The 26,095-nt window shown below is 39.6% G+C and overlaps 1 protein-coding gene across 1 annotated transcript; it reads right to left on the bottom strand.

Moving 5' to 3' along the window:
* Positions 1–2,596: 2,596 nt before the first annotated feature.
* On the bottom strand, positions 2,597–24,321 carry LOC311079095 (uncharacterized protein). Its single transcript, XM_084108288.1, has 10 exons — positions 24,157–24,321; positions 22,392–22,476; positions 20,884–21,008; positions 20,693–20,783; positions 18,617–18,723; positions 16,732–16,815; positions 16,585–16,652; positions 8,739–8,822; positions 7,651–7,705; positions 2,597–5,222 (listed from the first exon to the last, which is right to left on the bottom strand). The coding sequence occupies exons 2-10, from the start codon at positions 22,474–22,476 to the stop codon at positions 4,143–4,145; spliced, it is 1,779 nt and encodes a 592-aa protein (XP_083964414.1). The 5' UTR covers positions 24,157–24,321; the 3' UTR covers positions 2,597–4,142.
* Between the last annotated feature and the right edge of the window lie 1,774 nt (positions 24,322–26,095).

Here is a 26,095-nt window from a genome sequence, read left to right as displayed (position 1 = left end):
TCATTAGATATTGCTTTATGCTGCAATATTTTTTTTACCTACAAGAGTCTCCTAGGATAGAAGGAATCGGTGGATATTCTGGAGCAACTTGGCATGTCTGACTGACCCTTGACCATCACAACACAACGGCTTGCCACTTGGTTGCAATTTATAGGATGATGCACAAGGGTCCAATGAAGAGGCTGATGTGCAACTTTGCCATAAAAACCCGTGCAAATTCAAGAAAATGCTTTTTTAATAGCTGTCCACTGTAGTGACCACTATGCGTGAAAGGGTTAAAAAACAGAGACATCAACTTGCCGACAAAGGTTCGGATAGTCAAAGCTGGTTTTCCCAATAGCAACGTATGGCTGTGAGAGCTGGATCATAAGGAAGGCTGAGCGTAAACTAGAATTGATGCTTTCGAACTGTGGTGTTGGAGAAGACTCTTGAGAGTCCCTTGGACTGCAAAGAAAATTAAATCAGTCAGTCCTAAAGGAAATCTGTTCACTGGAAGGACAGATACTAATGCTAAAGCCCAAACTCAAATACTTCGACCACATAATGAGGACCCTGATGCTGGGATTGATTGAAGGCAGGAGGAGAAGGGTAAGGCAGAGGATGAGATTGTTATAGTGTCATTGATGAAATGAACATGAAATTGGGCAAACTTGAGGAGATAGTTGAAGACGGGGAGGCCTGACATGCTGTACTTCATGGAGTCGCAAAGAGTCGGGCACGATTGGGAGACTGAACAACAACAACAACAACAACAACAACAACAACAACACACTTTGGCCATTATTTATTTGTCTTTAAACTTAAGAACACTTGCTTATAAGAATATTCTCATATTTTGTGTATATCAAAGATGACCTTGGAATCCTTTAGATACAGGTTTGACATTAGTTTATTTAATTATAAACACACTGCAATCAGTACATATAAAACAAATAGTAATTCATAAATGCTAATTCATAATCAAACCTACACCTCTATTTAATAGAAAACGCATTTGTATAATGGATATATAGTATATGATATCTAGTTTTTTTCTCCATTCTTTCACCTGATGGAGTTTTGGTTCCTTGCCACTGTCGCCTTTGACTTGCTTAGTTGGGGACAGTTAATATTCAACAATATTATTAATCTGCCTGCATTGACACCATTATATGAGAACTGAACTGGACAATGACATCACTGTTTTATCCAGAGCGGCTATATATATATATATATATATATATATATATATATATATATATATATATATATATATATATATATATATATATATATATATAATTTAACTAAATTAATTACTTTTTTACAACAAGAATGAACCATCACAGAACTTACTTAAGATGGGGTCCGTTCTTCGTACGTCACTAACTCAGTTAACTGGATTTGATTGTTGGCGATTTGGCATGATCTTGGATTGTTTGGTTCTTCGAAGCTCATCCTAGACTTGCTGTCATAGCAACAGGTGCGCAATCTTAAACCTGCTCGGGAGCTTATTTCATGTAAACAGGATTAGATCCCGGCTTCATAAGCGGAGCTGATATGGGAAGTCCAGCGCAGCGCAATAGTGCACTTTCTGAGATATAGATTTATTCTCGTGACTCGTGAGATTGTCGTTTACATTATTAATTTGTTGGAAACGCACATTTATTTTCGACTTGTCGGAGTCTGGCTTTAACTACAGCACAAACTGTTTGCATTGCCCTAAGATTATTTGCGAGTGGCTCTTTCCTTTACACTATTGGAGATGCAGAGAAGTGTCATTCGGAGTTTACCTGGCACTTTTAGGTTTAAAAAACAGTTTTAGTTTTTTTGTGGCATGTCCAAGCCACTGAAGACCCAATGTTGTAAAGCAGTTTTTTAAAGCAGTTTTTTTTTGTTTTGTTTTTTAAGGCTATCAGAATTTTTTTATGAAGATCATGCAATCATGACCATGCCGATTACAGTAGGCCCTATATGTCACTCAGGCTTCACTAACGTGACTTGTACCATAGGCTACCATAGACTGCCATCAAGGCCTCAATGAAGGGGATTACGTGAACAGAAAGGGGGTTCACAATGTAAATGTGCAGCCCAGTTACTATTGTGATTCTTAATATTCCAGATTAGTAATATTATATCAAACTAAAAAAAGGAAGTTGACTAAAATCTTCCATATCACAAGTGTGAAAGCAAAATGGCCAGGATCTGTGCATGACTTAAGCATTTTCAGAGATTCACATTTATGCACATTATTTGAAAGTGGTAAGGAAAGTTCCACAATTAAATATCAAGCTCACTGTATTACATACACTTATGCTGATCCTAACAGAACTGCATTTCTTCATAGGTGATTATGACATGTTCCTGCCTGCAGACAGGTGTTTTATGACCCCATTCCCTGACCCAAACCAGTTACAATGCAGCTCTAGCCAGGACAAAGGCACACAATGAAATGAACTTTGGCTAAAGGGAAGATGTCAGTGTCTGATAAGTCTGAGGGTTGCACACCTGACAGGGCCTGTGACATTGTTGAATGTGCCATATTACACAACACTGGCAAAAAAAAAACAAAAAAAAAAAACACTTTTCATTAAATGTTTAATAAAAGACAAAAATGTTTAGTTCCTTGAGTTTTATTTCAATTGTTCTTTGTAAAGAAAAGCCAGTGGTCAAGTGCCTGCAACAAGAGATATTAGACACATGCCTCATGCAACAAATAAAAAGGAAAGGTTGGCTATTCACTGCCCACCTGTAGGCCTATGTCTCTCTGTCTGTGCAGACTCTTCTGTAGGCCTTTCTGTAGATGTGGAATCCTGCAACTTATATTGCAGCCATAAAGCATACAAGTATAAATTAAGTAAAGTTATTTATGCACTTGCAGGTAGGCTAGTTCCTCCATATGACAGTTATCTGAGAGGGTTTATTCACTGTCCAGTGCAATGGAAACAAATGGACATTACAAAGTCTTATACTTTCTTTCCTTTGGAAAGTTAGAAAATGTCCACTTACTGCACATATTTCAGCCACCACTTTCTTGGGAACAGATACAAGTGTTGGTGTATTGTGTAAAAGTGCACAAAAGAGGAAACACAATGCATTACAATGAACTACACACGGGAAACGTGATGGCAAAATATTTTTACATTAACATAAGTTTATCAGGTTTCACTTTCAGAAGTCGAAGCAATTCATCATTACTCAAGATTTAACAGTTGAAATGACTATACGGCCTTAATTTAATGCAGCAAAAATTATTTTACAGTGTAGGCTACTAAGATCTTTTCTTTTTTCTCAGCCTTTTTCTTGGTTGCTTTAACAGACAACCATTTTTTTAACAGTGCCTTTTATAAAAGAGACTATAATATAACTAAAAATTACCATTATGTAGAATATTTTTGTACTTTTGTACCCATGTTCTAGTGTGGTGACTCTGACATTACAGTGAACAAAGTAATTATGCAATTATTAAAATACAAATATATAGCCTAATAAGTGATAAAAAACATCTAACATGGCCACTTCTAACGGATTTACATTGTCTGCTACTTTTTGCCAGCCCTCTCTCCTGGCTTTTGCAGACTTTGAGGTGTTCCCTGGCGTTTTGATTAAACATTAAAATTCCGAATAAACTTCGACTATTAGTTCTTGCTCTGCTGAGGAAAAAACTAAGCCCGCTCTTTGGCCACGCTGAGCAGCCAATAGCAGCGTTGCTGATCAATGTTTCTACTATCGACACATATCCCCTTTTAAACCAGAGCATGAACGCGCAATTATCTCAGATAACTCAATCCAGCGATACTAATCATAAACAACAGGTGTGTTCGAAGAACCCAATTAGCCGGATCATGATTAGCACGATGATATCATCTTGGATGTGTCATTTGATCTCGGATGTAATAAGCAACGTACGAAGAACGAGCCCCTGGACTGTGACGCTATTTTCTTCTAGAAACAAAAAGAGCTATATAAATAAAGGTGACTTGACTTGATATAATCACAAAAACTCAACCTACACACATGAAGTCTGGTTGTTTCGGAGCAACATATTAAATTTTTAGAATGATTTATACAAAAACTCTTTTTTTTTTCTCTTCACTCATGCTCATGTATAAATCAGTAATAAATCAGTAGGATGTTACCCGATTATCTGGCTGGAATCATATCTATATGTTTAAACAATTTAAATCATTGTCTAATTCTCTGTCAATCCTGGCCAATTCTATATAGTCTTTTAGTTCCTCTCTTGTTTTTTGTATTTCCTTCTGGACATTGCAGAGCTCATTATGTGTTCTTCTCATCTCTGCAATGGATTTGAGGACACTGGAGTTGACCTTTTCTGGATCATCTACTTTTCCCTGTCTCATCTGGTGAATGTCTACAGAATCCATCACTATGAAGGCGACATCAAGGATGACTAGTAGTCCACTTAACACTCCTGAGACTGCTTCTGCCACAACTCGTCCTACTCTTGCAGTCTGAGTAGCAATTCTGCTAATGTTTGCCAACAGACCTAAATTCATGAGTTGTGTGGCACACAAAACATTTCTCTTTTCTAAATTGCATGATATTTGTACATTGTCAAAAGTCGAGTTGCCGAAAAAAACACTGAACTTTGTGATTTTTCTCAGTACCTTTCTCAGTGTGTTCAGTGGTGTGAGAATTGGTTCGCTTACAGATTTATACTTCTGCTGAATTTGTTTAAGGCTCTCTCTGAATGATTTTTGTTGTACAGTATTAGTAATGGTGGATGCAGCACCTGTTACTCCACCTGCAACTCCTACTCCAACACCAACACCAGTAACAATCAGAGACACCCCAAGAGTGAATGGAGCCAAGATTAAACCAACTAATGCAGTGATTCCTCCAGCTGCTCCAATCACTGAACCTGACAGACTCCCCGCTGTGGCGCTGTAATGTGCAGACTCCATCGAATCCGTTATTCTTCCCCACTCACTAACTAAGTCCTCAATGTCTTTATGGTGCTTGCTGTAGGCCTTATCGAAGGTGCTGACGGACTTCATGAAACTCTGTAGCAGTGCTTCTGGCGTTCTGCTGTTTCGGTCTACTGCATCTGTCAGGAATGGTTTCGCTAGAATCTCTTCAGCTGAAGGTCTGTCTTTAGGGTCACGGCTGAGCATTTGTCTGATTAGTTTCCGTAGTTCCTCTGAGTATCTCTCCGAGATGTGAGGGAGGTTTCCTGCCATGCTGACAGCGTGAAGTATGTGGCGCTGCATGCCATCTGCCTGTGGAGGAAAAAAGAAAACAATTAAGAATCTGGTTGGTGTCAGTAGGGGTTGAAGAAAAAAAAAAGGAAAGTAACACTCCTGATCTAGACACAGGTGTGACACATGAGGGTAAATCAAAAACCATGGAAGCAAATAATAAAGACAAAGTAATCTTATCTGGCAAGAGTACAAAACAACTTCAAACTCAGGGGCAATTTACACAAAGTCCTTTGTGGATAAGTCTCTGGTGTTGCGGTTACCAGCTTCACCCAAGAAAGTGGATCCTCCTGCTGCTGGTCCCAGCACTCCACCTCCCCCATCAGCCTGTAGTCCCTACGGCTCCGCCTTGGCCCCTCTCTCAGGCTCCACCAGGCTCCTTCGTCCCTACAGTTCCACCTAGGCTCCTCCCTCCCTCAGGCTCCACCAGGTTCCCTCGTCCCTACGGCACCACCTTGGCTCCACCCTCCCTCAGGCTCCACCAGGTTCCCTCCTCCCTACGGTTCCACCTTGGCTCCTCCCGCCCTCAGGCTCCACCAGGCTCCACCAGGCTCCCTTGTCCCTACGGCTCCGCCTTGGCTCCTCCCTCCCTAAGGCTCCACCAAGCTCCACCCTCCCTACGGCTCCACCTTGGCTCCACCCGGCTCCCTCGTCCCTACGGCTCCACCTTGGCTCCACCCTCCCTCAGGCTCCACAAGGCTCCCTCATCCCTACGGCTCCACCTTGGCTCCACCCTCCCTCAGGCTCCACAAGGCTCCCTCATCCCTACGGCTCCGCCTTGGCTCCTCCCTCCCTAAGGCTCCACCAAGCTCCCTCGTCCCTACGGCTCCACCTTGGCTCCACCCGGCTCCCTCGTCCCTACGGCTCCACCTTGGCTCCACCCTCCCTCAGGCTCCACAAGGCTCCCTCATCCCTACGGCTCCACCTTGGCTCCACCCTCCCTCAGGCTACACCATGCTCCACCAGGCTCCCTTGTCCCTACGGCTCCGCCTTGGCTCCTCTCTCCCTAAGGCTCCACCAGGCTCCCTCATCCCTACGGCTCCACCTTGGCTCCACCCTCCCTCAAGCTTCACCAGGCTCCCTCATCCCTACGGCTCCACCTTGGCTCCACCCTCCCTCAGGCTCCACCAGGCTCCCTTGTTCCTTGTCTCTCGGGCTCCACCAGGCTCCTTCGTCCCTATAGTTCCACCTAGGCTCCTCCCTCCCTCAGGCTCCACCAGGTTCCCTCGTCCCTACGGCACTACCTTGGCTCCACCCTCCCTCAGGCTCCACCAGGTTCCCTCGTCCCTACGGTTCCACCTTGGCTCCTCCCGCCCTCAGGCTCCACCAGGCTCCCTTGTCCCTACGGCTCCGCCTTGGCTCCTCCCTCCCTAAGGCTCCACCAAGCTCCCTCGTCCCTACGGCTCCACCTTGGCTCCACCCGGCTCCCTCGTCCCTACGGCTCCACCCTCCCTCAGGCTCCACAAGGCTCCCTCATCCCTACGGCTCCACCTTGGCTTCACCCTCCCTCAGGCTACACCATGCTCCACCAGGCTCCCTTGTCCCTACGGCTCCGCCTTGGCTCCTCTCTCCCTAAGGCTCCACCAGGCTCCCTCATCCCTACGGCTCCACCTTGGCTCCACCCTCCCTCAAGCTTCACCAGGCTCCACCAGGCTCCCTCGTCCCTCAGGCTTCACTAGGCTCCCTCATCCCTACGGCTCCACCTTGGCTCCACCCTCCCTCAGGCTCCACCAGGCTCCACCAGGCTCCCTTGTCCCTACAGCTCCGCCTTGGCTCCTCCCTCCCTAAGGCTCCACCAAGCTCCCTCGTCCCTACGGCTCCACCTTGGCACCACCTTGGCTCCACCCTGCTCCCTCGTCCCTACGGTTCCACCTTGGCTCCACCCGGCTCCCTCGTCCCTACGGCTCCACCTTGCCTCCTCCCTCCCTCAGGCTACACCAGGCTCCCTCCATCGACTCCGCCATGGGCTTGCTCTGGTGTACCACATGTCCACTCCTCCCATCATCACCATCCTGGTTCCTTCCACCAGAGCTTCCTCTTCACCAGTCCTCCGTCCACCTCCGGAACCACCTCCTCAGCCTCAGCCAAGAGGGGGGCGTTCTGTCACGGTTATGCGCTTTACTTTAATTTTTACTGACTTTGTCTCTTCAGTCACGTCTCATTTGTTTTAAGATCTCGCCACAATCTGTTGTCATGGACACTGATCATCACAACTGCTAGTCCTGTAGTTCGTTATCTCTTTGAGTTTTGTTCCTCAGTTTGATCTGTTGAGCATCCTGTATTTGTGCACAACACTGTTTTGTGGTGTTTGCTCATTGTTTGTATTTAACGTTTTGAGTTATTTAATAAATGTTTTATTTGATCCTTTTGGCATTTCATCATCATCATTGGACTGAAAGTGTGACAGTAATATGGTGTTTTTTGGGAAAAAATAAAAATAAATACTCACCCACAAATCAAGCATGCAGAGATCATGGAGCAACCATCCCAATGACCATATGTCACTAAAACAGCCGATACATGACAATGAAAATCAAGAAGTATGTGTACCATGTAAAACATGTTATATGTTATCTACTAAAAAATATAATGTGTAGTATTGCTACCATAATTTTTGTGTGTATTATAAGGCTTTTGCCCTATTCGGACAGTAATGGTTTCTCATGTGGACGTCTGTAAAAACACCTCAGTGATAAAACATTCATATGTTTAATATATATATAACATATGGCAATTTATTGATGGTGGAGGAAACAACAAGGAGTTTTATGATCCTATGAACCCACTGTGGTCAGTCGCATGATTGTCTGCTGTAAATAAATGAATATGAATAAATTCATATTTAATTTAATAATAGTATAATAATGTAGAAAGATATATTTGAAATGGTTTTCAGTCTTGCATTTTATCTCAAAAGGATGCAATTTTAAAAATATGGGAATCAGCGGAAACAAGTTATTGAAGCCTCTTATTTACATGAGGTAAAAATAAAGCTGCTTGTTTAGTATTTTTAATGTTGTGTATAATAGCCTACATATTTTAAAATTCTATCATATATATTGCTGTCACAATAACGGCCCATTTCAAATGTTTATGTGCTTTTTTCTCTTTCTCCTTTTTGTTCGCTGAGGTGGAGCGGTGATGAAATATTGTTCTTATAAATACTTTCCAGCATTTCAGTAATTAAAAAGTACATCTTTAAAACAGTAAACTAAACAGTGAATCAAGAAAGTAAATCCCCACACGATCTTGGTGTTCTTCAATAAACAGTAGGTAATTCAGCCGGGGATTTTTACGCTGATGATGGGAGAAAAACACTGACATTCTGGATTCTGATGGCAATAAAAATCACTGAATAACCCTGTAAATGTTGAAAATACCTCACAACCCCATGAGAAACAATTACCATCTGAATAGGGCTTTGGTTTCTTTAATGGAATCTACCTGAATAAATCATGCAAAATTTAATTTTGATTACCTTTTAATAATGGTGAACATATCAATATTGTTTATACATTCAGTTATCCAAAAGCATACCTCTTGGAATTATATTTCTTCCGATGAACTTCTGGGCTGATGTAGAGGTTTGTACCCACAACTGAATTAGCATATTCATCAGCTCTGCAAAGGAAAAAACAATGTAAACTCAAACCTGTAACAGCCCAGGACTTCAGGTTTTGTTCCATCACTAGTTCCCATTAAAGCTCCAATATGTAAAATTGTTTCACCACAAGAGGGCGCAGTTTCCAACAATAACAAAGGCGAAGCTTGATGACGCTATGAAGGAGGTGACGATGGGAGATGTCGTTTTTAATGTGTTTTCACCATCTAGCGATGTATCTAAATGGAATTAATGAATCATGATCACGGATGAGGTAATTTATTCATTTTTGTATTACCTATATGTCTGATCGTTTTTATTAGTTTTAGTCACGTTCATACTCTTTTTAGTCTAGTCAAGTTTTAGTCAACGAAAACTAATGACATTTTAGTCTAGTTTTAGTCAACGAAAACTGATGACATTTAGTCTAGTTTTAGTCGACGAAAACTGATGACATTTAGTCTAGTTTTAGTCGACGAAAACTGATGACATTTTAGTCTAGTTTTAGTCAATGAAAATTGTATTTTAGTCTCTTTTTAGTAATGTGATTCTATTTAACCCAGTCAATATAGAATTTCAAGGTTATCTTATTATAGGCTAGTAGCCTATATTTAGGGCTGTGACAGTGGCAGTTTTTTTTACCACCGTGGTAATGGACCAACTACCGGCGGTGGTTGGGGGGTTATTTAAAAAAATAAAAACTCGTTTTATATTTCCACACAAAGACGCGTGATATAGCCAACCACTCTGCGCTTTGAGAGGGATGTGGCATGTGGGACACGAGCAGGAAAGAGACCATCGATCTCTTTATGATATCTTCGTGTTTTCTATTTGATGTAAATTGGTCTGAAGAGTGAATTTTATCCTCCACAAGGGCGAAATATTTAGGCTATGTTTGAGATTGCGCTGCCAGAGAAAGTGAAACTAAAAATCACCCGCGCGTGTGAAACGCGCTTTACAAACTTGACGCGCCCTATGTCTAATATAACAAGCACAAACTGTGTTAAAAAGAATTTGACATGCAAGTACAAATGTAGGCTATCTGTCCTACAGCGTTTTTCTACTTTACCACAGTAAAGAATACGAATATAATAGGCCTAATTAAAAGCGAACCAAAGAAACGTTTATCCCTTTAGAAAACGTGAGACGTGAGTGAAGATTTGGGAAAAGAAACAAGAGATTCCATGCAGGGATGCACAATTTTTGGATATTCGATTAGTTTATTTAATTAAAGAATATCGAATAGGTTGTGCGATTATTCTCTAAAATAAAATCTCCATGTTCTGGTGCTGATGCGGTGACGTGTTCATGTAACCAGAGACGCTGCCAATAACATACAGCTGTCACAAAGAACCGGCAAAAGTAATGATTATGAATGTGTCAAATATATCAATGAGACATTTTAATAGAATAACTAATGGAGTTATATTGTTAAATTCGCTGATAATCGAGTGACCAGATCGCAAACCAGAATTTAAAGCCGACAAAGCTATGGGTTCACGCACAACTCTCTCATTCGTCGTGACGTTATAACATTTCGTCTCGTCTCGTTTTGGTCAACGAAAATGAAAAGACATTTTAGCATAGTTTTTATTTTGTAAACCACATTTAGTCTCGTTTTTATTTGTCAACGATATTGCATTATACATGTATTTTAGTCATCGTCACATGACCATGCATTTACGTCTAGTCTCGTCTCGTTTTCGTCAGGTGATAACGGTTCGTTGACGACAATATTTTGTCATAATTTTCGTTGACGAAAGCAACACTAGTTACAACTTACAGCTATTTGTCCAATGATTTGTTGGGTTAATGTTGTGCAGTTTTACGTGTTTATGGTGTTACATCCAGCGATTGTCTGTATTTCTCCTGTTCTGTATTCCCGTGTCTTGTTGTTATCCTAGGTCAGTTCCTGTGCTTAATTGATGGGGTGTGTCGGCGCCCGCGAGGCGTGTCCCAGCTGATGGCATAAAGAGGGCTTGGTTGTGGCGCGTCGGGCAGGAAGAGAGCGGGAGAGAGCGGCTTTGTTTTGTGTTTGAATTGTTGCTTTAAGTTGATCCTTGGTTATGTAAACTTTTGAGTTAACAAATAAATCCTTAGATATTTGTTTGCCGAACTTTCTCCTGCCTCTTTTGTTACTATTTGAGAGCCAGTAGTAACAAAGTGGGGGCTCGTCTAAAAACAATTTTGCCTATAACCTATTGTAATCGGAGGCTGATGTGACGCTCGCTCGCGTGTCTCCGTTATTAAATCTGGCGTTGTTGTTTTTTTTGGGCGATTGCAAGTAATGTGAATAGAGGAAAAAGCTGTGCGGTCGGATAGTAGGCTAAACCTAAACGTTATATATTGTGCCTTGTGTGTTTCTGGGACTAATATGAATGTTTGTTGTCTTGTTGGAGCCAGGACAATAGATTTTCTATTGTAATCAGAGGCTACACGGGAATGTTGGACATGGAGGGTAAGTTCAGCGATATGTATTTAATCAATTAGCCATAACCTTTCTTTTTGTGCTTACATAGGTTGCGTGTTTTTGGGTCGTGGGGTTTTTTGTTTTTGAACAGGTCTGTGGCTAGAGCATTGGTCTCGGGGGCACTACCGAGGAATTGGGGAAATCGCCAGATTACTGGTTGTTTAGCCACTCCTGCGGGCTTGGTGTTTAATCCATCCCACCGCAGACCTGTTTGAAGATCCGCGTCTAGGTAAATTGTATGGGGTATTTTTTGTAAGCTTAAGAGAAATGGTTATATGGTTTTTGAAAATGTCGCTGGCCTACCCGGCTCATGTTTAATTCATTCAGATCGTACAGACTGTAATAAGAAACGTTGATTTGAGTTCTTAATAATAGCGGTCTGTATTAGTTGAAGGATGGCGTCACCGGTAAAAACCTTTGTAGAGGAACCCTCAAAGTTTTTGTTAAATGCATTGACAAAGGAACAATTAATAGAACTTGCTGATCATTATAAAATAGAGCTTACAAGTAAGCGATATAAAAAAGAGATCAAAAGTATAGTGAATGAAGCCTTGTGCGCCAAGGGTTTACTCATAGCGTCTGCCGATGCATCTGAAGATGATGATGATGATGATATAGTTTCTCCGACTTCAGGTCATGCAGAAAACTTAACCTTTGCTGAACAAAAAGAATTGTTACTCTTACAATTAGAAAATCGTAAGTTAGAACATCAAATGCATATGGACAGGTTGCGTCTAAACGAACAGAATGAACGTGCGAAACGAGCACTAGAGCAGCAAAAGCTTGAACTTGAAGCTGAACGTTTGGATCTAATAAAACAAGGGAGAATGTCTGGTTTAGGGGATTCGAAGTTCGATATCTCCACTAGTTTACGGCTTCTTCCCTCATTTAATGAGAAGGATGTCGATACTTTTTTCCTGTTATTTGAAAGGGTGGCAGACGCGCAGGGTTGGCCTGATATACATCGCGCTCTTATGCTGCAGTGCACTCTTACGGGGAAAGCACAGAGAGCGTTCTCCGCGCTCAGTGTGGATGATGCGAAAGACTACGAAATCATAAAGGCGTCAGTTTTAAGATCATTTGAGTTAATTCCTGAAGCCTATCGGCAGCGATTCAGAGGTATGCGAAGACGTTTCGATCAAACCAATGTGGAGTTTGCGAGAGATTTGCGGTTACAATACCAACGCTGGTGCGTCGCCTCTAATGTTCAAACAGTTGATAACATGACAGACTTAATAGTCTTAGAGCAATTTAAGAACACATTGCCGGAGCGTGTTGCGATATATATTGCTGAAAAGCAGGCAACAAACGAGGCTGATGCTGCTGTGTTGGTAGATGAATACGAACTAACGCATAAAGCTCATTCTGGCGAAAGCGTGCGTTCAGTAAGTGGACAAAGAGACGCGTTTTCTTTTCGTAATAAAACTCCAAACGTTAATCCTCCACCAGTAAATCAGGATCGCTCAAGTGTAACGTCTGATGCAGAGCAAATTTGCCGTTATTGCCAAGGGAAAGGTCATTGGAAAGGGAGTTGTCCAGTGCTGAAGTCAAAAGCTAAAGCTCGTTTTTCGTTTGTGAAACCTGCTGCTTTGGCTGTGTCGCCTGGTAATTCAGATGTTGTGCTTAGTAAACTGAAGCCTAATTATCTTCCATTTATTTCAGATGGATTTGTTTCACTACTTGGCAACGAGGAGAAGTTTCCTGTAAAAATCTTGCGGGATACAGGAGCATCAGAGTCCTTTATTTTGGAGTCTGTGTTGCCGTTTTCTTCTTCCTCAAGGTCCGGGAGGTCACTTTTGGTGAGAGGTATTGATCTTAGTACTCTAGAAGTCCCTTTGCATAAGGTTGTGCTCTACTCTGAGTTGGTAGAGGGGGAAGTTGAGTTGGGAGTACGCCCAGCCCTCCCTGTTGATGGGGTGTCTGTTATATTAGGGAATAATCTGGCTGGCGGCCGTGTTTGGCAGACTAGTCCTATTCCTGTGGTGACTGATTCTCCTCAGCTGGGGAATGAATCTGATGACTGTTTTAAAGAATTTCCTCAGGTGTTTGCTGCTTGTGCGGTGACTCGGGCTGCTAGTCGTGCTGACGTGGAGGACCTGGAGGTTAAGGCTGCTGCAGGAAAGGTTAGCTTTGCTTTAACAGATTTTCCCTTGACTCTTTCTCAAGAAGAGCTAGTCAAGGAACAGCATACAGATCAATCTCTGTCTTCGTTGTTTGAGCGAGCTGTTCCTGCTGACTGTTTTGAGAGTGTGGATCATGGTTATGGTGTTCTAGATGGCTTGCTAGTGAGGAAATGGACACCCGCAACAAACATTTCACTGGGGGAACCATGGTTTCAGGTTGTTGTGCCTATCACCATTCGACAGCTGGTGTTAAAGACTGCTCATGATCTGTTGGGGCATTTGGGGGTGAGAAAGACGTATGATCGCATTATGCGTCATTTCTATTGGCCAAAATTAAAGAAAGATGTTGCGGCTTACATTAAAACCTGCCACATTTGCCAGATGACTGGAAAGCCCAATCAGGTTATAAAGCCTGCACCCCTGCATCCAATACCTGTTGTAGCTGGTCCTTTTGAACATTTACAGTTGGACTGTGTAGGGCCATTAGTTGGTGCTAAATCTGGGTCTAGGTATTTGCTGACCGTAATGTGTCAGGTAACCCGTTATCCTGCTGCCTACCCACTACGCTCTATTACTACCAGGGCCATTGTAAGGGCTCTTACACAGTTTTTTTTCTATATTTGGTATACCAAAAGTTGTCCAGACTGACCAGGGCTCAAATTTTATGTCTCGTGTTTTTGCTCAGGTCTTACGCCAGCTTCATATTAAACACAACAAAGCCTCGGCTTACCATCCTCAGAGTCAAGGTGTTCTTGAACGTTTCCACCAGACACTAAAGTCCCTTCTCCGTGCATATTGTATGGAGTTGGGACGTGACTGGGAGGAGGGTTTGCCATGGCTGTTGCTTGCCTCTAGGGAAGTCGTTCAAGAGAGTACAGGGTTCAGCCCTAATGATTTAGTGTTTGGCCATTCTGTACGTGGACCTTTGGCTGTCCTAAAAGATGGTTTGGACCTCAAAGAACCACCAAAAGCCTTGTGTGATTATGTCAATGGTTTTAGGAGACGTCTTTATGAGGCGGGGAGGTTGGCCCGTGAGAAGTTAAACACTCAGTCTAAAATGAAGGAGCAGTATGATAAGCGAGCGGAGCGTCGTGTTTTGGCAGTCGGTGATAAAGTGTTGGCTCTTTTGCCGGTTGTGTCATCTCCTTTCCAGGCAAAGTTTTCTGGACCGTATATGGTTGTCAAGAAGGTTTCAGATGTTAATTATGTAATTGCCACTCCGGACCGAAGGAAAAGTACTCAGTTGTGTCACCTTAACCTGCTTAAGCCATATCATGAACGTTTAGATGCATTTAAGAGTAAAACTGCTGCACAGCCTGTGGCTCTAAGTGATGCCAGTTTGTCTCCTGTTTTTTCTCTTGTTCCTCCGGTGGCAGCGCAGGAGCAAGAGGAGATCAGAACTCCTGATGATGGGGTTTTGCGTGCGCGTTTGCACAATTCTGAGACATTGAAGCAACTTCCACAGTTGTTGCAGCACTTGTCTGGGGACAAGTGTGCTGAGATAATTAATTTAATTAATGACTTTCCGACTCTCTTCTCAGATACTCCGACTCAGACGCATCTCTTGGAACATGATATAGATGTTGGTGACGCTTCTCCAATTAGGCAGCGGTTTTATCGTGCTTCTCAAGAGAAGCGGAAGTACATCGACACAGAGGTAGAGTACCTTCTCGACAATGGGCTGGCTGAACCTTTTTTTTAACAACACATCCGATTGTATTTAATTGTACTGCCATAATCTCGGTCACCACACGTGATAAAAAGCCTTACCGAAGTACAAAGAGCAATATAACTTTGTTTATAAGTGCTATTATTGACAGTTGCGTGTGTTGCAGGGAAACACAGATACATCCTCACTGGAATGATCAAATCCAGATGAGACCTGGAGTCCTCCTAAGAATATAAGGAATGTAGCATCACAAAAATTGATTTGCTTACCTGTCTATCAATACACTCGCGAGAGCAGAGTCTCTGTCAAGTCCAAGATTGTCACGCAGCTCTCTCCATCTCGAAAACGCCTGGCCGATATTTATCCGGGTTTTATTCCTCTGTTTGTCACACAGTCTGCGTGTATCCAAATATGGACGCTTTCGTTTTGTTGGCACTTCAAACTCGCCAAAGAGTAATCGTGATCCATAACAACTATAACCATACAGTCTATGGGGTTGTTTACACCTGGCCACTTCATGCGTTTTCTCAGATCGGATAGCTATCTGATTTATCAAAATGATTCCATTTACACCTGGTCGCATAAATGTGTTTGTGCGAAACGGATTTAAATCCGATCTTCAATTCCCGCGCTATATGCAGATTTAATGGAGTGCACGTCACCGAAGGCAACAGATATGAGCTGCATTTTATTGATCATCAGCTAAAATTTCAAAATCAAAGACCGCAATAAGAGAGAGCGGCAACAGCCCTGGTAAGATCATTTCGTTTCTTTACTTTTAATGATGATGATTGTGTATTAAGCGTCTGCGACTTACTTTCACTTTGATTTGCGATGGTTTGCACGTTGGCTTAATGAATAGATGCTCAGCTTCTCATCTGCGGTGATGCGTGTTCCAGTACCGTCGTCATATCTGGCTATAACATTACATATAGCCTATAACACGCTCTCACACGTTTATTTTTTAGCATTTTTGGGAGGAGTCAAATTTACATATGTGGTTTCAACAACCAGATGCATTTACACTTATCTAGTTTTGTCTGGAATGCGGCCCAGACCACCTCCTGAAGTGGTTTGAGCGATCAGATTCAAATCCGTCTCGAATGCGTTTCGGAGGGCATTTACACCTGGTCTTTTCACGATCGGATAGCTATCCGATCTGAGAAAACGCATGAAGTGGCCAGGTGTAAACAGCCCCATATGGCTATAACGCTATAGGGCCTAACCACCACTTCCGCATTTGACCATGTGATATTCCGGTGTGGTGGAATATCACATGGTCCACACCGGAAAAAAAGGATAGTGCGGACATTGCGTCACTGAGAGGCGACATTTCTTTTCCGGGACGGACAGTTATTTAAAATCGGAATTTCTCTGAAATAAAAAATCTTTGGAGACTTTTGAGATATTGTAAGTACACAACTGGAGGAAATATGTAACACTGTGCAAGTTATTTTCGGAAATTTTATTACAAAATTGTTACATATTGGAGCTTTAATGTTTTTTTGTTTTTTTTCTACCTTTCCAATGCTTTTGAGCTTCCAAAATCTCCAAGACTGATGTAACCATCTTCAGTCAGGAAGACATTCTACAATGACAGCAGAAATCTCATAAGTCTGCCAGATTTGACTTTGTGATGTGATTTATTGAGCCTTATCAGTGCATACCTGAGGTTTAATATCTCTATGAAGAATGTTCTTCTCGTGTAGATACTGCAGAGCCAGACAAATCTGAACCAGCCAGTCGAGGATCTACACACATGGAGAAAGTAATCCCTACGTTATGGGACCAATGTGCCCACAAGTATAGTAATACCAGTCAATTTTGACCTTGTGGGGACATTTTTTGGTCTTCATGAGGAAAGCCTATAAATCATACAGAATGAGTTTTGTGTGAAGGTAGGTTTAGGGGTCGGGTGTGTGTGTGTGTGATGGGTAGGTTTAGAGGTCGGGTTAGTGTGTGTGTGTGTGTGTGTGTGTGTGTGTGTGTGTGTGTGTGTGTGTGTGTGTGTGTGTGTGATGGGTAGGTTTATAAGGTTATAATGAGGTTAAAGGTGCTGTATGTAACTTTTTTTATAAAATGAATCCTTTTTTTATTGCCTGTCTGTGAAGGGGTTGTAATCACACATTACAATGATCCACTTTTCGTGTTTTGCTATTACCTCTGAAGGCCAGTATTCCTATTTTTATGTGAAGTCTCCGGGTCGGATTTTCTGCGAAATCCACCGGATGTGACGTGCATGCGCGCTCCCGAGCCTCTCTCCTTTTTATATACAGTCTATGCGACGGCACTGCAGCTAACGACATGGAGTCTGATAACACCAAAAAACGACCTGCCTCCAGCACAACACAGACTCCAACACAAACTCCAAAAAAAAAAAAAAAAAAAATTATAATAATAATAATTTATCTGCTGAAGCTCGTCAGGCCAAACGTCAATCGGATCGACTCAGGACGAAAACACGGATCAACATTGGCAGAGCGTTTGAATTATGGAGAGACCTCCGCTTTGTTTTAGGTAGCCTATAAAAACAGACCCTGAGTTGGCTTTTTTTTCTGATAAATTACAAGTTTTCAGATATGCTGAAATAAATAATAGTAAACTGTAATGAAATAGCAAGGTAAAATACAACATACATGAGACATGAAATGAATACAAAAGACTGTTCCATGATAACAAAAAGTAGGTGCTTTAGGATGTAACTTTTATTTTATGTACTAACGTTAGATCTACTGTCTAACGTCACTCATCCCACTACGATCATATTGTTTATAATACACATTTCCAGACACGCTCAGTAGGCCTACAGTAATATTACTTCCTACTGTCTTATTGTTACACTGAAATTGTTCAGTCTAGTTGACTAACCGTTTTCGTTATCATTCATTGACCTATGTTGACATTGCTAATTGTGAAAGATACACGAATAGTTAGTGAAATGCCTTATGCTAGATACACCACATGTCGGCAAAATACAGTCAATGTAATCATGGTACGAGCATGGAGCATTAGTTATACGTCAAGCTGATAAAAGTAGCCTATTATGGTAATGTTGCAGTGGGAGTTTACATGAGTTTCCAGCATGTTGTGTGATGCTTCCTTCGTTGTGTTGAAAGTCTCAAGTGTGTCCGGTAGTGAGTGTGCGCTATTGAGTTTGAGCACGAGCACGAGCGCTGTTGTTGCAATCTGAAACATCACAGCTAGAGGCCGCTGGATCCTACATACAGCACCTTTAAGGGTCGGTTTAGGGTCAGGGTTCGGGTTAGGCACTTAGTTGTGATGGATAAGTTTAGGGTAAGCGGCTAGAGATTGCATTGTGTCAATGAATGTCCTCATAAAGATAAATGTACAAGAGTGTGTGTGTGTTGTTGGTTATAAAGAATATACAGCTTTTACAGTATAAAAAAACATTTTGTCTATGTGTCCTCAAAACATGAAAACCCAACATGTGTGTGTGTGTGTGTGTATGTGTGTATTTTTGGGGTCATAACATACTAAATCATGTTTTATGTGAGAGTGGTTTAAAGGATAGAGAATAGAATAGAAACTCACCTGTTTTTCTTCAAAAAACCTTTCATCTTTCTGTTTTCCCATGATTTTTGAAAGGTCTCCTCCTTCACAATACTCCATCACAATATAAATGCGTCCCACTTCTTTATCTACATAAATGAACATCCAGTCAGAGAATGATTTAACTCTGACTGTATTAAAATAGCTTCATTTTCTGAAAGCTACACTGATGTTTATATTCAGTTAACTGTAATTTCATTTTTCAGAAACACAACAAAAAAAAAGCAACCACATTTTTAACCCTCTGGGCTTCTTCATAAAATAGTCACACTTAGCTTCCTCCCGCCCGAAAACGGGCGAAGCCTTAAAATCTTAATTTACTTTTTCCCAGGATAACCAATCAAATATATTTTTGTTCTATAATGTTTTCTGATTATTATTTAGAATTTTTAGAATTTTTTATGATACTTTGCATTAATTATATAATTTTTATGAGCTATTTTTTCCATTAGAATTAATATATATATTTTTATTTTATTTATTTTATTTTATTTTTCAATAAATGCAACATTTCACATCAAATTAGAGTGCAGGCCTAAAAAAAATAATATTTCAAGTGAGAAGAGCGCCACCTAGTGGCTTCAAAATTTATTAATTTGTGTCATGTCCTATAACCGCCTATAGGCGGCCTATAGCTTTTTTATTTATTTATTTGATTTATTCCCATTCGGAAAGAAAACAATTTATTACTAATCAACCACTGAATGTAACAACACAAATTATATATCATTTTAAAGCTTAGGATCTCAGCTGTAATGTATTAATTCCTAACGAGTGCTGAGTAATCCCTCTAAAACCGAGTGTACCGCCAGCAGGCGCCACCTAGCTGCGAAAATATTTATTACCATATTTTTCAAAAATCTTGCCTTGATAAACACAAAGTTGATGTCATTTGAAAGCTTAGAGTCTGAACTTTACAGTGAATGTATCCAAAAAAAAAAAACTCTTAAGTATTGCAGAGTTATTTGCTGATAAATAGAATTTCTTTTTTTTCATAATCTATAAAATAATGTACTGCAATGTGTCAAAAACATCATACAGCTCATGAAACATTCTCAGATAATTGAAAATGGCACTTCATTTTTTACAGCATATTATTACAATTAAAATGAGCCCAAAATTAACATAATCTATTGCTTTTATGACAAGATATTCTTCATGGAGAAAAAATTGCCCATGAGGGGGTGTCAAAGACTGTACAAAAAGGCTATCTCTTTTCAAAATGCTGTAATTTTTGATTCCTTTATCCAAAAATTATAATTTTTTATCCAGATGCAGCTAACATGTAGGGGGACTTCACTAAAAAAGAATTTTCCTCCTACCTTATTTCCTTCCTGAGTTATTCCATGACAAATAAGAAAGATATGCAAAATCATAATAAAAATTATATATATATATTGTCTTTTATCCACCGTTTCTTGGCAGGACAATGTCCAAATGTAATGTAATTTATATTTTCAAAAAATTTAAAAAGAGTTCTTTCAAACGATACCTACCTTTTGACTCTCCTTGCTATAGTTTTGGAGTTATTATGATTATATAATTTTTATATAGTTTGGGGCAAAATTAGCTGTTTCAGTCTTACCAGTTCATTTCTCTCTGTGTGTGTGTGTGTTTGTGTTTGTGGGTATGTGTGTGTGTGGGGGGGAGGGTGTCTTATTTGCACTCTTGATGTTCTAGAGTGTCACCCCTTCATTGCTGTACACTTTTTTTCAGCACAGTGGCTGATCTGTAGCTTGTACCACCAAAAGTTTCTCTGAGTTTTCCTATTTTTTCGTATTTCCCATTAATTTCCTATGTCGCCCGTTTTCGGGCGGGAGGAAGCTAAGTGTGACTTTTTTTTTACGACCCTTTAACATATCAGAATCATCTCCTTGATTTTTTTGTGTGTTCATATAGGTAATACAACAAAAGTCACCAAGTTTCACCCCCATCCGATGAAGCAAAAAAATTAAACAATTCGAAACGTTCAAGTTTTCGCCCGTTTTCGGGCGAAGAAGCCCAGAGGGTTAATTTGGAACAAAGTTCCAAACATTATTGTACAAAGAAAAAAAAAACCTTCAAATGAATCCACATAAGTAACAATATATCCAAACTGCAGTGGTTTTAGGATCTCGACTTCATTTTTGACAGAATCCAGTTCCTCGTCCTGAAAGAAAGAAGAAGAAGAAAAACCTTCCATTGAAGCGACACTGTTATTGAAGGAAAAAGTTGTAAGTTGTGTGGTCAATTCTCAAGTAAGATCTTACATCTCTGGAGTTCATCTGTTTGACCACATAAAGATCTCCGTCTGCGTCTTTCACCAGAAACGCCATTCCTGAAGCCCCTCGTCCAAGCTCTTCCTCTATGGTGTATCCATGTTCTTGTAGCACTTCTATAATCCAGATTTACAGTCATTTCTACAAAATACTGTAAGCACTAGAGACACGAGAAACAAAGCTTTTACAAACGTTGAATCAGCTGAACCATTTGCTCCGCAACATGACCCTTTTTTCTGTGAAGTGCTCAAAACACCACAAACTGACTCTCAGAACTGTGTGAATGCAATGAAAACTCAGTCCAAACATGCAAAAAACACCTTTTACAAAATGATTGCAGATATGTTCTTTAATGTGTAATCTATTGAAGAGTTAGATCACCCAAGAATGAAGTTTCTGTCATTAATTCCTCTCCCTCATGTCGTTCCACATCCGTAAGACCTTCAGATCTTCTGAACACAAATGAAGATATTTTTAATGAAATCTGAGAGTTTCTGTCCCTCCATTGACAGTTTACACCACTACCACTTTCAATATCCAGAACGATAGGATAGACATCATTAAAGTAATCCATGAGACTCCAGTGCTTTAACCTATACTTTATGAAGCGATGCTAGTGCCTTGTATGCGCAAAAAAACAATTTACCACTTTATTTAAAGGGGTGGTTGATTATGATTTTCCTTTTTTTTTAACTTTAGTTAGTGTGTAATGTTGCTGTTTGAGCATAAACAACATCTGCAAAGTTACAACGATATTGAGTGGTAGTTGCGTGAACTGTCAATGGAGGGACAGAAACTCTCAGATTTCATTAAAAATATCTTTATTTGTGTTCAGAAGATGAACGAAGGTCTGGAATGACACGAGGAAGAGTACTTAATGGCAAAACTTTCATTTTTAGGTGAACTAACCCTTTAAATGTAATCTACATAAAATACTATTACTATATTATTTTCCTGTATAATTATTTAGTTCATGTATTTGTATTTGTGTTTTTTTTTTTTTTTTTTTTGTGTTTATGGGGAGCCTAGTTTACTAATAAGAGACAATTAACTATTCGTTCTCACTGTCACTCCAAATCCGATTATTTGTGTTTTCAATTTGCATGTGATGTAAACGACTGACCTTCCACACTGTGTGTATTCGTAACGTTTAGTGTGTCCCGTCCGTGGCACTTTTTCCATTTCTGGAATTGGTTTCTATGGCAGTGACATTGCGTTACACCGAACAACAACACAACGATTGTGTATAAATGTGTATAGCACCACACTGGACTGAATGTCTAATGAGGCAGACACACACAAGTATAGGTTGTCATACCTGTAAGTTGTCAGAAATTTGTGGAAATGTATTCCAATTTTCAAACATGAAAAAAATTAGACGCCGTTATCAGTCCTCGCCTGACTCTGGTCTACCATTGCCATCAGATTGTGGTTTCTAAGAACGATTTGATGATTATTCTGCAATATGCTCATATTGTGTGTGTGATATTTGTACTCACTGATCACGCCAGGAGAAACGTTCACGCTGTGATCTGAGGAACTGCTGACAGCACTGGCGTCTGAGAGTCTGTGATACTCATCCATCTTTAGGAGAAAACATACTGAATATTAATGAAGTATCTATGATAATTACATTTCAAATATTACTGACCTGGAGCTTTTAGTGTTCATCATATAATGCAACTGTGAGATCTCCTTATGAATCTTAATTCTGTCATATCTTATTATTAAATGGACAAAACTTGAAGTGTGTTTTTGTTTTCCTGGAAATCTCGAAAGTGCATAAGAGGTCAGGGAATGTTGTAGCATTCAGGTTAACCCTTTATGAATGAGCTACAGGGGTGAAAGACTATTACAAACACACACACACACACACACACACACACACACACACACACACATTAGGTCTTCGTTTCTTTAGAAATGAGTTTACAGTGCTTTAGACTTCACAGCGCTTTAGAAGTGAGTTAACTGCATATATCATCACCAATGAATTATGTCACCGTGGTATTTTTGTCAAAATTGAGATTCAAAACAACTGATTAAAAAAAAGAGTGATGGGAAGATGAGGGAAAATGGAGATGTATTCATAATTTGTATTTATGTCATTTCTCTTTCATACCACCAGAGGACGCATAAGGTATTTATGTTGGCAAAGAAAAAAAAAAAAGATTTTGAGTGAAAGAATGTATAATTTTTATGTTATTATTTTTATCTTATATCTGTTATTTAACAGTTGATATAGTTCTTTAATGCTGATCTAACAGCAGAAACACTCGCCAGATCACATAACATTTTAATCTGTCATATGGTCATGTTTCATTTATGGGGCATGTTGTCACATTTCACTTTCATTCTTTCGGGGTAAATCAAGAAAAAAATTATACACTGCATAAAAGAAACAAAACCACATAATTGTACTAGACTTGTTTGAAATTAATATGGGGGAAAAAAATATTATCTGAACCCTATAGATTTACACAAACTGAGAAAGTCCAAAAGTGTTAGGTTGTGCCCCACTCTCCTACTACTATAAGCAGCATATATATATATATATATATATATATATATATATATATATATATGTGTGTGTGTGTGTGTGTGTGTGTGTGTGTGTGTGTGTGTGTGTGTGTGTGTGTGTGTGTGTGTGTGTGTACAATGTACAATCAAAGTACAATGAAATAAAATGAACATAGAAGTTACATAAAAAAGATTGAAAGTGAATGGACTTGAATAGATTCATGTAACTAAGTATTTATATTTATATTGGCGCAGCAGCCAATCAAATATCCCTGTGGAAAGGAAACGAGTCAATAATATCTGGGAGACTGGGACTAAAACAGGTTCTGATATAAGACAACTAATGCTTTTAACCATTAATGTTTATTCATTTTTCTCCTTGCTACACCTCAGTAAAGTCTGATCACAGAGAATATTTAGCAATACACTGCGATCATTCACATTTAAGCAACATGTATTGTTCAAATTTCCAGAAAAACTGGTTTAGTTTAAAGCTATTGTTTTATTTTATCACGCGTCCTCTATTCTAAATAAATAAAGTACAGTGGTCACTTGGACAAATGTTATAGTAGACTATTTAGAATGTTGTTAGTTTTCCAAACAAAGCCAAAAGACTTTTTTTTTTTTTTTTTTTTTTTTTGGATATTTATGAAACTACGATTATGCTGCATCGGATTTTAAACTGTAAACACACACACACACACACACACACACACACACAGTTACATTAATATCATTACATACCCCTGTTATTGCAGTCCTGATCGAACCTCTCGTGTTTTTATTGTGAACTAATGAAGGATGAGATGAAACAGGTGAAGCTTGAGAAAAACAGGCGAATGTTTGCTTTACAACGCGACGATAAAAACTATCCACTGTAGTGTTAAGCACGTGAGTAACATAAAATACGTCTCTTTCTCTTTCTCTTTTAGTATAACTTCCTTCTCTTGATGTCCCCAGTGTTGCCAAGTCCTCTTATTATAAGCTACGCGACTGTGGACTTTTTTCTTGAAGAAGAAATTTTATAGATTTGTGCAGCAAAACCAGTCAACACTGCCATTACTGTTTCTTTTGTCTCACTCTTGAAGCTTCCACTGTCATTATATCGCATTATACAGCATTATATCGCTTGTCCACCCTTTCTCCAGAATCACGTGACTTCCTGAACTTCATGAAACAGCAAAACTTGGCAACCTTGTTCAGGTGCATCTGATGATTAATGTGTGTTTTTTCCCAGGCAATGAATAAAAGCGGGTTATGACAAGAGTTTCACTTGCTTCAGATCAGGGTTTGCGCTAAACTGGTTTGGGAGAAACTAACACCATCAACTGACCTTTAGTGTGTTGACGTATGTCCTACTGAAAATATGAGGCTTGAATGAAGACTAAGCAGTTATTTGACTAATGAATCAATGGTTTGTACTCTCTGGCATGTTTATTTTATTTTGTTTTATTTTATTTCTATGTGTATTAATAGGCCTATGTAATTTCTGTATACTAGCCTACTAAAGTGATATGGTTAATACAAAAAGAATAACTAAGGCTAAGAATAACAGCAATAGAAAGAATTGTTAAAGAAAAGAGTTAACAACAACCAATATAAATCATGAATGTAACATTAAACACTGCATCTGATCAATTATTGTAATCAAATGTTTATTTCCCATGTTTCATTCTGATATTCCATATTTAATGTTCACATAAAACATAAGGGACAAACCAGTCTAGGTTCAAGAAAAGAGATACAAACATAATTTAAATAATGCAATTAAAAAGTTCAAGAAAAAAGGCAAATGAAAACTACTTATTAAATTATTTAATTCGCTTTTTTTAAAACTGTTTAATTTTAACAAAAAATATATCTTGAACGATATTTTATTCTTAAATGACCTGTCTCAACTTGATTTATGACTGTCATACCATTAAACTAATAAATTGTGTTTCATCAATAATAATTAAGGTTAATCAGTGCAATAGCTACAGATATTACCAAAACCCACAGACATAGAACCATCAATCTCAGAATTCAAAATATTTACAGAAAATATGAATTGGTATTCATCAAGTGAAAATCTGTCGTGCAAAAGTCAATTAAAGGCACAGTATGTAAGCCAAAAACCACTAGAACAGTGTTATACAGTATATTGTATTGACTAACTAGCTGTATTGAAAATTACACGCTTCTCTAAAGTCTCTATAATACTGTATCAACATTTAAATTGTCCAACCAGTCAAATGTAAGCTGTGAAAATTAACATCTCAGCGCCTCCATTAAGAGAGATGGATGCCACTAAACACCACAATAATTAATATGCATAAAGAGTAACTGATCAAAACATACATTTAATGAGCGATTAGTGATACAAAACAAATAGGCTACATACGATACAGATACATGCGCAATATCATTAAATTATATTAATTATTTATATAACTAATTATTAAGGAATTAATTATGTAATCAGTGTCTTCAGGATTGCTAAAGATACAGGCAGGAGAGATGATCAGGGTTGAGCTGAAGTCTGTGTTTGGACTCTATTGAGTTTCATCGCCATCTACTGGCCTGGCAGCAGAACACAGCGTTTTTATCCATTTCAGGCCGCCTGCGAATGTGAGTGAAAGAATAAGTGCAACTATGTGCTACAAGTTTGTGTCTGTCATTTTACACATCTTGTCTGCAGCTT

Source organism: Abramis brama (genome assembly GCF_963993115.1).
Source record: "Abramis brama genome assembly, chromosome: 1".
NCBI classification, from domain to species: domain Eukaryota; kingdom Metazoa; phylum Chordata; class Actinopteri; order Cypriniformes; family Leuciscidae; genus Abramis; species Abramis brama.
The sequence above is the reverse complement of the archived record's forward strand: the minus strand, read 5'-3'. Positions and strand labels throughout refer to the sequence as shown.

What these genes read in the sequence shown, in the direction of transcription:
- LOC311079095 (XM_084108288.1), bottom strand. Translation starts at nt 22,476, where the DNA reads ATGGATGAGTATCACAGACTCTCAGACGCCAGTGCTGTCAGCAGTTCC. An exon ending in CGTTTCTCCTGGCGTGATCA is followed by an intron (nt 21,009 to 22,391) that starts GTGAGTACAAAT and finishes TCTGGATTATAG; the next exon opens with AAGTGCTACAAGAACATGGA. An exon ending in TTATGTGGATTCATTTGAAG is followed by an intron (nt 18,724 to 20,692) that starts GTTTTTTTTTTC and finishes TCATTTATGTAG; the next exon opens with ATAAAGAAGTGGGACGCATT.